This window comes from Felis catus, chromosome C1 (genome assembly GCF_018350175.1).
Source record: "Felis catus isolate Fca126 chromosome C1, F.catus_Fca126_mat1.0, whole genome shotgun sequence".
Classification (NCBI taxonomy): domain Eukaryota; kingdom Metazoa; phylum Chordata; class Mammalia; order Carnivora; family Felidae; genus Felis; species Felis catus.
The window spans coordinates 71,701,682-71,715,040 of NC_058375.1; the positions used below are offsets into that span (position 1 = coordinate 71,701,682).

At 37.0% G+C, this 13,359-nt stretch overlaps 1 protein-coding gene and 1 long non-coding RNA gene across 5 annotated transcripts in view; both read right to left on the reverse strand.

Annotated features, from left to right (window-relative positions):
- The window catches only part of LOC109502429, a 46,206-nt gene extending 40,630 nt beyond the window's left edge, over window positions 1-5,576 (reverse strand). For both annotated transcript variants that reach the window (XR_006584452.1, XR_006584451.1), the window contains exons 1-2: window positions 1,219-5,576; window positions 686-786 (exon numbers count right to left, since the gene is read on the reverse strand). This is a non-coding gene — a long non-coding RNA (uncharacterized LOC109502429). The remainder of the gene's footprint in view (window positions 1-685; window positions 787-1,218) is intronic.
- Window positions 5,577-8,283: 2,707 nt separating this feature from the next.
- The window catches only part of SYDE2 (synapse defective Rho GTPase homolog 2), a 52,520-nt gene continuing 47,444 nt past the window's right edge, over window positions 8,284-13,359 (reverse strand). For 2 of the 3 annotated variants that reach the window (XM_045036120.1, XM_023258866.2), the window contains one exon: window positions 8,284-10,411. In XM_045036120.1, the coding sequence (XP_044892055.1) occupies window positions 9,912-10,411 (500 nt within the window). In that variant the 3' untranslated portion in view covers window positions 8,284-9,911. Of the gene's footprint in view, window positions 10,412-10,979; window positions 11,028-13,359 lie in introns of all 3 variants that reach the window. The other variant, XM_023258867.2, reaches the window with a different exon arrangement.

A 13,359-nucleotide genomic window follows, 5' to 3' on the forward strand; every position in this document is an offset into this window, starting at 1 on the left:
CGGAAACAGGCTCCAGGCTCTGAGCCATCAGCCCAGAGCCCGACGCGGGGCTCGAACTCACGGACCGCAAGATCGTGACCTGGCTGAAGTCGGATGCTTAACCGACTGCGCCACCCAGGCGCCCCTAAACTCCTATTTTAAAATAAAGTATAAATAAACCCTACCATCATTAATGCTTTTATGTTATTTATTTATTTATTTATTTATTTATTTATTTATTTATTTATTTACTTATTTTGAGAGAGAGAAAGAGAGAGCATGAGCAGGGGAGGGGCAGAGAGAGAGGGAGAGAGAGAATCCCAAGCAGGCTCTGCACCGTCAGCATGGAGCCTAAAGTGGGGCTTAATCCCTTGAACCATGTGAGTCAGGGCTTAACCAACTGAGCCACCCAGGCACCCCGACACCCTAGTGTCTTAATCAGATGATAAGACTGCATATTTATACAGAACCAAATGGAAGGTAAGTTTTACTTATAGGCAGAGGAGGAGGCAGATTCTGCTACTGGGCACAGTGGGAAAAGGCAAGACTGGTCGTGGTACCTGAGGCTCAAGGCACCAGAGCTGGCACATGTCCACAGCAGATTGAGGAGGAAAAAATTTTATCAAGAGAAGCAAGAATATGCCCAATTTTGGCCACTTTGCCCATTGACCAGGATGCCCAATGGCAGCCATTGCTTAGCAATTACCTGGAAAATCCTTGCATGTTGGTTTTGGCTGCCAATACACACTTCTATTTCCTGTTCCATTTGACAAAGGATCCCAAAGTTCATCCTGTGACATTTGGTCACTATAGGAGGAAGCAATAGAAGGTAATTGTTAGGGAATAACATCCTGTACCTCTCCTGTTTCCATAAAAGGGAGGTAACTTCATTTCTCAAGAGGAAGGAGTATGGGAGGATCGCTTCCAGCTTTTCTCTGCCTCCCTGACTTAACTGTTCTCCAAGTCACAAAGATTGACTCATCTGACTGGTAAACTGAGCAGGACTTGAGCTTGCTTGCCTGGGAGCCTTCTGTGTTCTCTTACCCACAGGGCCAGCCTGTCTGTAATATGTACATTTTTTAATTGTTTTTTGTTTTTTAGCACTGAAAAGTTGTACCCCTGCCAGGAGAGGCTTGTTTTTAACTAACTCTACAGTGATTGGGTGGGAATGATCGGATCACAGGTAATGTAGGAAGAAGCCTAATTGGTCACAGACCCAAGTTATATTCTAGAGCTTACCTTCATCCATGGTAAATCTGGTATTTTGATCTCCATATGTCTGGCTCCTAGGTCTTGGTTCTAATTTCAGGAAGGAAAAATAGGTATGTTGTTGGTCTCCTACCACACCTATGTTAACATAGAGGGGGTTTGGGGAAGATAGGTTGGTAGGAGAGGGTTAAAACAATGAGAGGAAACAAAATGAAAAAGAAAATATGGTCAGAGCCATGGCTCTGATAGGTCCCCAAACCTCAAGCTGCAAGGATTAGGCTTTGGCTCTGTTCCTGCCAGTGTGGGGTCTGCAGAGCAGCTGGGGTTGACAAACACAGGGCTCATGAGGAATGTATTCCACTTGGGACACAATCTCAGATGGGCTTCAGACAGACCCTTCCTCACCCTGCTCTCTCTTGCCATTGTCAGCTCAAGATGAGACTTAGGCAAGTCTAGATGTAGTGTTTTTGTCCCTTAAAAAGAGAACAGCCTAATATCATCTGTGTGTCTAACCTCCAAAGCAGATTTGACTTTTCTTGTGCCCCAATATTTGTGAAAGGAAAGGGGGAAGGATGGGGGCTATAACTTGGTATTTCCCTTAGTATGCAAGCCAAGGTATACAATATGAACTTACTTTTGTGTATAGAAAAAAAATATGGCCAACTTGTTTATGACAAATCATGCTGGTTTTCCATTTATGGTGGCAATATGAAGTTGTACTCTAAAAATAAATTTAACTGAAAATAAAATTTTTTAGAGAGAATAAGAAAATATTACACATGGTACTTGAATATGATAGAAATTCTGGAGGTTGTCTGTGAATGATAGTAGTCTGGGATAGCTAAAAGTCATATGGAAAAGATGAAAAAAAACCCAAAATATACATTAATTTAGAGGCTATTAATAGCCATGTTAGATCTCTCTAACCATGATGAAATCTAGGTTTTGTGGTAAATTCACATATTTTGTGACTCTTTTAGGAGTTAATTATAATCACACAAGTTCATCTCCTTTTTTTTTTTTTTTTTTTTTTTTGGCTTCCAAAATGACACTTACAGTGAAGTAAACTGAAGTCTGTGACTTACTTTAAAATGTATCAAAAATTAAGACAGATAATGGTGGGTAGATGGATATATGATCAAACTAATGTAACAAAAGGCTTACAATTATAGAATCTAGCTGGTAGATATATGGGCATTCACTGCATAATTTTCAACTTTTCTTTACATTTGAAAACGTTCGTAACGAATGATGTCAATGGAAAAAGATACTAACATGCCTTCCTTTATAGTTTGGTTGACTTTACAGGTGAGTTTTGACACTGAGTACAGATCAAACATAGGTTCATAACCTGGGACAGATGGCACCTTATGCTTTGACATTTCTTATCTACCAGTTTAGACAAGCTGTTGTCACTTACCTAATGATTCAAATTTGCCCTTAGGTTAAAACGTGAGCATTACAATGGCTACAGGGCAGGGGAAAGTCAGTCAAAAAGAGACTGCAAATGTTGGCAACCTGCAGCCCTTTTCTTGAACAAAGGTCAAGAACAAGGGGTCACTGTTCAGTATCTGCAGCTATGAGAAAAAGTGAGCTGCAGGCTTGCGGTCTCTCCTAACTTTCACAAAAAATGTCTTGAATGTGAGGCACTTTCCCTTTTCTGAATTTAATGGTCATTGTATTTTTCTGAAGTTGGAATTTTAAACTCTCCTTAGAGGAGTTTCCAGTCAAAGAAGAATGTAGAATGTTGAGGCCAACACCAAGTTTTCACTTCATAAATACCTCCGTTAAGCAAAACAACAACAAAAAACCCAGATTAACTCAAATGACTTAAAAGCATGCCAGTGGCCTTATCAAACAGATAAGGATTAAGTTAACCCCATCCAGGGGAAGTATGTAGGCATTTTCTCACTTGCTTAAAACAAACACCTGACATTGAGAAAGATAAAAAACATTAAATGTAGTGTCTGTCCCCCCAAATTGTCTCTGCTATTCTAATAGACTCTTTCTAGTAAGAGTCTTACTTATAGGGTTCATTCAACTTTATGAAAATATTTTCTTTTACTAAAATGGAAAATAGGTTTTTCCAGTTCTAACAAAAAGTGCACACTAAAATGAATCAGGATTTTTTTTGCTCATGATTTCTGTAAACAAATAAATGACCCATTTTAACAAAAGCTCTCTCAGAGACCAACCTTCCTTATGGCGAGAAACACTTTTTTTCATATACATAATATTTAAACAATTGTTTCTATTGAAACATTGCAATTCTGCAGCAAAAAAAAAAACAAAAACAAAACTATTGCCTAAAATTTACCAACCCACTAAATTTTTAAGTTACTAATTTTCCGAAGGCTGTTCCCCCTTCCACAAGAAACACAGTCATAAAAAAAAAAAGATAACTTTCTTAACCACAAATAATTACTACTCAGCAGTAAATATTTGAATAATTACATACACATTGCATCTCATGGCCCTTAATCTTTTCCTGACAAAAGGGCAACCATTCTCTGAGAATCCTTTTGTATTCATTCATTTATTAATAATTAACTGAACATCTTCTGTTACAAATCTTAGGCAGATGGCAGTGAACTAGATATGTAAGGGTGCAGATACGCTTTTTTTTTAGTTTTTCTTCCTAAATTTGGTTTAAAGGTAAATTTTCTAAAGTTATAACTGTCCATCGTTTAATCAAATAGTACCATAACTATTTGGTACTTGCTCCAAGCGACAAATCTCTACCTTCTTCCTCCCCCAGTTTTCAAGACAGGCTACTGACTGGGTTTTCAGAGGCAGCCTCTGAAGTGGCATTTGAGCAGACAAATGAAATGACAAAAAAATAACCACTCAAGTCAAATATGGATGAGGAACACTCCACAAAGAGAAAATGGCAAGTGCAAAGATCCTAAGGCAGCAATCAAGTCCTCAGTGTTGGTAGAGAACTGAAGAAATTCAGGCTGAGAGAAGAGGCTGAAGAAATTATATAGCAGTTTATCTTTTTTTTTAAAGATGACTTTGGCTTCTGTGGACAGGATGGATTGTGAGCGTGGAGAGAGGAGAGTGATAGCAAAGAGAAGAAACAAGCAGTAAGAGATTGAGAGATGATGGTGGCTTGAGTCTAGGGTGTAGTAGTGACACAAGTAAGTGCACAGTTTCAGGATATATCATAGAACTGTTGATGGGTTGGGTAAGGGGAGTGAGAGAGACTCCAGTTTGGGGGCAATAGGGTAAGATGAAGACAGGAAAGTGTGATATTTGTCACTGTCAGGCGGCCTGGCATCTGAAGCCCCTTCTTAAATTCATAGAATTTACTGTTGTGTAAATTCCAGGGAAAGGATGCTAGCTAGTTGCTCCCTCCCTGACACCTGGAAGCTGGGGCACAATCTGATGCTTCTGTCAGGGACTTTGAATCAGGAACGATGCACTATAACCAATTCCAGGGGCACCTGTGTGGCTCAGTTGGTTAAGCATCAGACTTTGGCTCAGATAACGATCTCAGGGTTTGCGACATCAGGCCCCTCATTGGGCTCTGTGTTGACAGCTCAGAGCCTGGAGCCTGCTTCGGATTCTGTCTCCCTCGCTCTCTGCTCCTCCCCAACTCAGTCTTCTCTCTCAAAAACAAACGTTTTTTAAAAATTAAAAAAAAAACCAAAACTAATTCCAGTGGTGTGCACGGGATTGTGCTTGGTGCCAGTGGTGAGAACAGCAGCACCCTAATCAGTCAGCCCTGGTTGCTGTCATTCTGATCACCTAGCCTCTCTTAGCTCTGCTTATTTTTTCCAAGTCTATTCCTCCAGATTCCTCATTAAAAAAATATTGAGGTATGACTCATATAAAGGGCAAAAATCTTAAGTATGGAACTTGATATGTAAACACCTGTGAAGTCTCCACCTAGATCCAATTATAAAACATTTTTAGCATCCTAAAAGTCTTCCCTCTGAAACTTTTTAAAATTAGTCCCATTTCTGCCTGAATTAGCCAGTCAGTTTTTAGCTGAGCCAGAAAGCAACCAAGAACTCTGATTTCTGGTACTTCAATACTTATCAAACGTAAGTGAGCACTGGGCTGAGAAAAGAGCAAAAGAGCATTCCTCTTCATACCAAAGTCCTCAGGTCTGTAAGATTCAAATTAAAACTTGTTATTATTAAACATAATACAACATTATCACTTTCCAAGTCCCTAAAAGTGACTCTATGAGCATCATTACCAGGTATCAAAGCATTAGTACTTACAGTTAAACTGGACATTATAAACACTACATTAATAATAGCAACTTCCACTACAAGAAGCTCATTTAAAAAATACAGTAGTTGGGGTGCCTGGGTGGCGCAGTCGGTTAAGCGTCCGACTTCAGCCAGGTCACGATCTCGCGGTCCGGGAGTTCGAGCCCCGCGTCGGGCTCTGGGCTGATGGCTCGGAGCCTGGAGCCTGTTTCCGATTCTGTGTCTCCCTCTCTCTCTGCCCCTCCCCCGTTCATGCTCTGTCTCTCTCTGTCCCAAAAATAAATAAAAAACGTTGAAAAAAAATTAAAAAAAAAAATACAGTAGAGTCACCACAATCTCATTTGATGGTAACTACATCCTTCAGCTGCTCAGGCCTTACTCACTCACAGACTCTCTCACAGTCCACTGGCAAATTCTTTGGGCTCCTACTTACAAAACAGCCTGAATACAACCAGTTCTCACCACCTCTAATGCTTGACTTCCCTGATCTGAAACTACCATCTTTCTTGCCTGGACTACTGCAAAACTGGATGTAAGAAGGTAACAGAGAAGGGGGTGCCTGGCTGGCTCAGTCAGTAGAGCATGCGACTCTTGATCCTGAAGTCGTGAGTTTGAGTCCCATGTTGGGTGTAAAAATTACTTAAAAATGGGGCGCCTGGGTGGCTCAGTTGGTTAAGCATCTGACTTCAGTTCAGGTCATGATCTCATGGTTCATGGATTTGAGCCCCCCATTGGGCTCACGGTCAGCGCAGAGATCACTTTGGATCCTCTGTCTCCCTCTCTCTCCGCACCTCCTTCACTCACGTTCTGTCAAAGATAAACTTACTAAATAAATAAATAAATATTAAATTTAAAAAAAGAAGGTAATAGAGAAATGCCTTCAACGTTCTCGAGGAAAGTGAGTTAGAACCTGGCACTGTAGATCCAAATCAAAATGAAGTACAGGGAAAATGAAGGCCTTGTCAGACATGCAAGGACTCAAAGCTTAGCTCTCTCAAGCACCCTTCTTGTGTGGGGGGTTGGTGAGTGTGGTGGGGGGGGGTGTGGGAGATATGAGGGGTGGCAGGAGGTGTATATGTGGGGGGAAGTACTTCTAGATTTCAGCAAGCAAAAACACTAAATTAAAAAAAAGGATGTAAAACAAAATCAAATACAGGAATGCAAGGAAAACATATCCTAGGATGATAGCTAAAAACCACTTTGTCCAAATTCGATAAAGTTGATTTAAAAACTTAAGATGATCTCAGGGTTAGAGTGAAGGTATTTTTCTTCTGTCAAAGAAAAATAAATAAAGGCAAGCATATACTTTAAGAATCCCACGATGAGAGCTAAAAGCATTCTGAACAAATTTGGTAATCCAATACCATGGTAAAATAATTGTTACAGTAAAGAAAGCATTTTACTTCGGTCAAAAAAAAAAAAAAAGCAATTACTCCAGGAAAAAATAAAAATCTGCAAAATCCATTACCTAATTCTTATTTTTTTAAGTTTATTTATTTATTTTGGGAGAGATGGCACAAGTAGGGGAAGGGCAGAGAGGGAGGGAGAGAGAGAGAATCCCACGCAGGCTTCACACTGCCAGCGCAGAGCCCTACAAGGCTCGATCTCAAGAAACCGTGAGATCATGATCTGAGCCGAAATCAAGAGTCAGGTGCTCAACCAACTGAGCCACCCAGGTGCCCCAAGGCATGACCCAATTCTGAAGCAAATAATACACAGCATGATTTGGAGGAGTTGATGGCTAGCAGATAAAATAACTCATTTGACCTTTAGCTTGGAATATTCTGCATATGTCAGCATAGATCTGAGGACATAAGATTGGATATGTAGGAGACAAAATCACCCGACTTACTAGTAAATGCTTTTGCATAATCCAGCACATAATGGCTAGTTATTGATTTGTTGTTTTTAGAAACATATAAAGGAAAAACCTAAGTCAAATATAGTTTCCCCAAATAATATACATCTATTAACGCTGATTAATAAACTAATTGTGTAACTTAGAGAATTTAGGAGGTAAAAGGCAGTAATGAGCTGAAAGGAAAGTATAGGGTTGGTCATTTCCACAATGGTAGCAAGCCAAGAGACATTGTTTAATACAGATGGATCAAGAAATAAAGATTACTAGTTATAAAGGAAACCAAAAGAATATAAAATGGGGAGGAGGAATGGACATTCCTTAATATTCATAGTGAACAATCAACAGATACTACTTAAATGACAAATCGAGAAACAGGCACAGTAAACCTAGATCAAGTGGTAGAGATAGTAGCTACCTAAAGAATAAAAAGTGGCTGTTACCTCTGAGAAGCAGGATTGGTGTGAATGGCAGGGAGGCACACTTTTACTTTTTATTTTCTATCCATATGGATTGCTTGAAATTTTATTCAGGTACATGCACTAAAATTAAGATTGTTTTTAATCCTAAAAAACATTGGGGCAAGTAGACTTAGAAGGGAATGACAGCTGGTAGTCTGTGTAGAGAGATCCCAGGAGTTTATAAAAAGCAGGTATGAAAACCCAAAAAAGATTTGAAGTTAAGAGCCATTTAAAGTAAAGGCGTAAATTACAGAGCACTACTAAACACAGCAAAGTCAACAAAAGAGATTTACAGTTAGGACTCGGTGATCCAGACAAAATAAATGCTTAGTATTTTCTATTTAAGACAGCAGAGATGAAACTATTCCCATCCAAATTTATATAACAAAATAAATCTGGCCTTTAAGGTATTTCAGATTCTGGAAAATTCAATTCTGCACAAAAAGGATTAGTTACATGGATTTATGGATAACATTTGATTGTCCAATACTTTAACATGTTTAAAAACAATGACATTAAAATAAGTGATCCTTAAAATCATGATGATAATTAATAGCATGACACCAAGGTTATAATTCTTTAATAAAACTTTTACATTTCTGGAACAACTTATTCAATTCATACAATATACATGATATAGCAAACAAAGTCTTCCTATAAAACATTTAAAGTACATTTCTTTTGACTGTTTACTCTAGATATATACCTGTCACAAATTCTTTTGGTATTCTTCTGAATTGTTATACAAAGCTTTAAAAAATGAAATTTTCATATAAAAATAATTATTTATCTGGCTTTTTAACAATTGAGTTTTCAAATTAAATAACAAGGTGTTCTGTTTATCAGTGTATATTTAACATAGAAATAGTTAAATACTTTAATATTTAGAAAAACATCAAGAAGTGTTTTCTACTGGCTGCTACATCTTTAAGTTGGTAATTCAAATTTTATTTATAATTTTAAAATTACATGTTCTGTGGGTATAAAAGTTTAAAAAAATACATTCCAATTTAATAAAAAGTCTTCTAAATTTACATGTTTCAAACACTGCTGTGACTGCTATAATGCCTATCTGGTAGATACACTTAGCCAAAATAAGTTATTTTTAAAAATCAATAACATGGACTATGCCGGCAAGATTTCTTTAGATACATATGAGGGCAATTATAAAGTCAATGTTATCAATGTACTACTACAAATAAATAATACATTTAAAGCACAATTACTCTGTTTTAAAAAAGCAGAACATAAAAATGCATAGAATAGGTAAAGATTTTTGAAGTGTAAATCACTAGTGCAGAAATCTGGGCACTTAATCCCTTAAGAAGTTAGAGAATTTCAATTTAAAAGATGACTTCTCACTAGGGATACTGTGACTTTCTGTGAATAAAAAAAAGAAAGTCTATTATTTCTATTCAGATGCCTCTAGTGTTTTGGTTCAAGTGTTTCTACAGAACTCCTCCTTTAACTTAAATATTCTTTCCCTGAAAAAGACATTTGAAGCTAATAATTTTGGCCTCATGACATATATACTTTAAACATACATGTGATTCTGTAGCCCATGCCTCCTCTCAATCTAACATGTATCCATATATGCACTTACAAATATACACGTTTCAGGTTTATAAAAATATTTAGTTTTCATAAGCTTAAATAATTACTGAACGCTAATAAGAATACATTAATATTTGTATAATTTTACTTTTATTTATAAAAAGTTTTTTTAGAGCAGCATTTGCATTGCAAATGAAATATGATCAAAGGATGCTGCAGTGTACATGGGCTCACACCGCAAACCAGACGGAGCAGCTACCACGTTCCTCTGAAAGAAACACCTGTTTCAGCTACAAAAGAGCAGTTCCTATAAAGTACAAAAACCATGAGGGGCCAATAACTTATCTGAACCTTGTAAGTGCATTTAAAAGTCATCTCCACAGAATTGGCCATATTTGTTAAAATATCCACAAGTCCAAGTTATCTTTGCCCCAAGAAAAATTTTCTATTGAGATAAGTAAAAATTGTATTAATGATAGCGTTTTTAATGGAATCACATGAACTTATTAGAAATTAATGGAATTTTTAAAAGTAAAAAAATAAAACCATTGTGAGAGGTATAAGAAAATGAGAAAGATTGATTTAAAATTTAAAATATTACAAAAAAGCAAATAAAACCTCTCAATCTCAAACACTCATATTAAGCTTGTTTTTGTTGAGTTCACGCTCCAGATTTCCAATCAAAGTATCAATACTTTCCTGTAGATCTTTGAGATTGACTTTTCGGTCCACTGTAGACTCAATTGTCTGCATTGTCAAATACGTCTGAAATGTGTACTCTTCGGACAAGGGTACTGGCTGTTCAATCATTATATCTGGTCCATACATTTTGCTACAATTTTCTCCGTTTTCTCTGTCTTCTGAAGGAACATCATCATAATCTACATCATTTAAATTTTCTTTTGTATTTAAAAAGTAGTTTTCTCCACAGCTGCTCCAGTCGCCTGCATACCGATTGCTAACTGGACTGTCTAATCTGGTTTGCCTCGGTCTAAGTATTCTTGATGAATCAGTACCACTCAAATTTAACATGCAAGGTCGTTCTTTCTTCCTCCTCAAATAACTTAGAGAAGACTTCTGCTCTGGGAACAAATTATCTGTTGATTCTTTGACAGTTAAACGTTGCGCTAGAAACAAACAATAAATTTGCTTAGTCACAGCCATCCAACTGGCCTTTAAAAAACAGAGCTAAAGATAAGCCATTTAATAATCAACTACAAACATGCATTAAAAACAAAACATGCACACTATTTTAAAAAAAGCATTCCATAATTACTTTTTTCTAACCAGACATAATCAAGATTAGGGGCAGAAGCTAGTAGAGTGGTCAATGGTGCTAATTCATGCCATATCATAACATCCCCAAACAAATAAAATTTCCAACGCTGATTAACTTTCTGTGCAAGTTAATTATTATCTAGCTGTAATTCAAACAGTAGCTAAGCTGGTAGCTTCTTGTATATTAAAAGCTAGAGCAAAAAGCAGGCAAGGCATGTTGGTGTACAAACAAAAAAACAAAACAAAAAGTTCCTTCTTCTGCAAACATTTAAATGAGGCAAAGACATCTAAAGTGCTCACTCTAACCTTTGTGCTTTTTTGCAATTCTATTAGCAGCTGTGTCATAATTTATTTTACTAAGCAGCCCAAATTTCACTTTGATAAAATGCACAAATACTAAATTTGACCACTGGTTACCTGAGTTTGATTATACAGCATTAGCTACTAATAGTCTTCATTTATTGCCTGAAAATAGTACAGATATTTTATTTTCCCATTCTAGTTAGATATCTAACAATCTCAAATAACATTCCTCATATTAATTTCTTCTAAGAGTATGCATTGTGCTGGCCATGTAGATTACCACAGATATACACATACCTTCATGACAAACCAAGGCTTCACTGCTTACCCTTTAGTGCATATTGAACAAAACATTTGCCTACGGTTCTTCTGTATATAAGATGGACTTGAATATTGAGGCATAGCTTTTGAAAACTACCCGTAATACTTTCCTCTTTTTGCTTATTCTCCACTAATAAATGACTCTTCATGTACACTTTCTTTCACTGAGATACTTATTATCAGTATGAATATATTATCAGTAATAACACACCCACTTTACACTCTCCAACATATAACGAATGCTTGTTCCTTACTGTACAAAACAAGATAATTGCAAAGTAATACCAACTTGTATATAGTGCTAGTTTTGCAGACTTACAGTGATCTTAACAGCATTTTTCAGGGGCACCTGGGTGGTTCAGCCGGTTGAGCCTCTGACTTCAGCTCAGGTCATGATCTCACAGTTCATGAGTTTGAGCCACATCAGGCTCTGTGCTGATAGCTTCAAGCCTGAAGCCAGCTTCTGATTCTGTATCTCCCTCACTCTCTGCCCCTCCCCTGCTCACACTGTGTCTCTATCTCTCAAAAATAAACTTAAAATACATTTTTCAGAGATTACATAATTTTTTGTACTTAGATTTTATTAAAATACTTGATAACTATCTATAGGTATGTCTCTAACATTTCCATTTGTCTATATTTTTATGATGGCTATTATATATAATTATGAATAGCTAAAATCTCTTGAGCTAAAATTTTCTGGAAAACAAAGGCCTGGTATTTATTTTTTTAATGTTTTATTTTTGAGAGAGAGTGCATGCGAGTGTGCCCATGAGTGGGGGAGGAGCAGAGAGGGAGAGAGAGAGAGATCCCAAGCAGGCTCTGTGCTGCCAGCACAGAGCCCAAAGCAGAGCTCAATCCCACGCCTGAGAGATCATGACCTGAGTCAACACTTAGCCAGCTGAGCCATCCAGGTGCCCCTGATATTTACCTTAAATTGATCTTTAATAACAGTATTAATATAGAATGCCCCATGCCATTAACTGAAGCAACTGCAGAATAAATAGCTGATTTTTTCCACTGCTTAATTATTCATATTCCTTTTTCTCCTCTAGCTGCTAATCTCTACTAAGTCTCCTGGCTTTTCTCCCTCATTTTCTTGCTATTCCTGTTCTTAGTGCTTAAGTGGCATGCCTGTTGTTTTCATTACAGTACTTTGCTAACCTTGAAGTAATCTGGTTTGTGATCCAACCAAAGTAAAACTTTTTTTTTTCTTTTTGAAGTAAGCTCTATGACTTGGCAACGTGGGGCCTGAACTCATGACCCCAAGATCAAGAGTTGCATGCTCTATCGACTGAGCCAGCCAGGTGCCCGTAAGTAACGCATTTTTGACTCTGGATTGAGCCTGTCTTGTCGTGCTCCCATCTTCTGACATTCATCTTCAAAACCCAGATTTGTTTTGTTGCCAGTTACTTAAACCAAATCCCTATTCAAACATTATTGTTCTGTATTTTCTTGGAAAGGATTTAATAAACCAATTATAGTAATATTTTATATCTTTTGGACTAAGAATTCAATTTCTGAAAAATCAACCTCACTGACTTTTTAAACTACTGATGGTGGAATGCTTTCCTATTAAAAATGCAGAGAAACTGGCTAATTTTGACCCCAAAAGTTCTGGTTTTTCTAGTACTATGACTGTCCGTCTTCAACAGAATAAAATTAAAAATGCAATCTATAAAGTTGCTGAAAATGTATCAAAATGTAATGGTATGTACTAAGAATCTTAATTTTCTTATCTTGTTTTCTACTGGTGGATTTATATTTTCAACCATCACCTAATATTATTAGCCTTTTGTCTAGAGTATAATTGCCTTATTTAATAGAATATATTGAGTGCCTCGTTAGTGCCAAGCACTGTCTTAGGACTTGGGTGTATAAGGGTAAGCAAAATATAGCCCCTGACCTCATAAAGCTTAGTCTAGTGAGAAAAGTGAAACAAAAAGGAATAGGAAAAAATTGATAGCTTTTTCCCAAAAAAACCTGCCCAAAATTTACTCATCATAGAAAATGTGATACAGCAAACAGCTAGTCTAGGAGTTACACTCTCTCTAAAGCTATTTCCCCTTCTATAAAGAGAAAGAGTGGCCTATCAGTAAATTTCAATATTCTTCTTACAACAGCAAGACCATTTTTAAAAAGCAACAATTTATAAAAATCCAATACATATAAA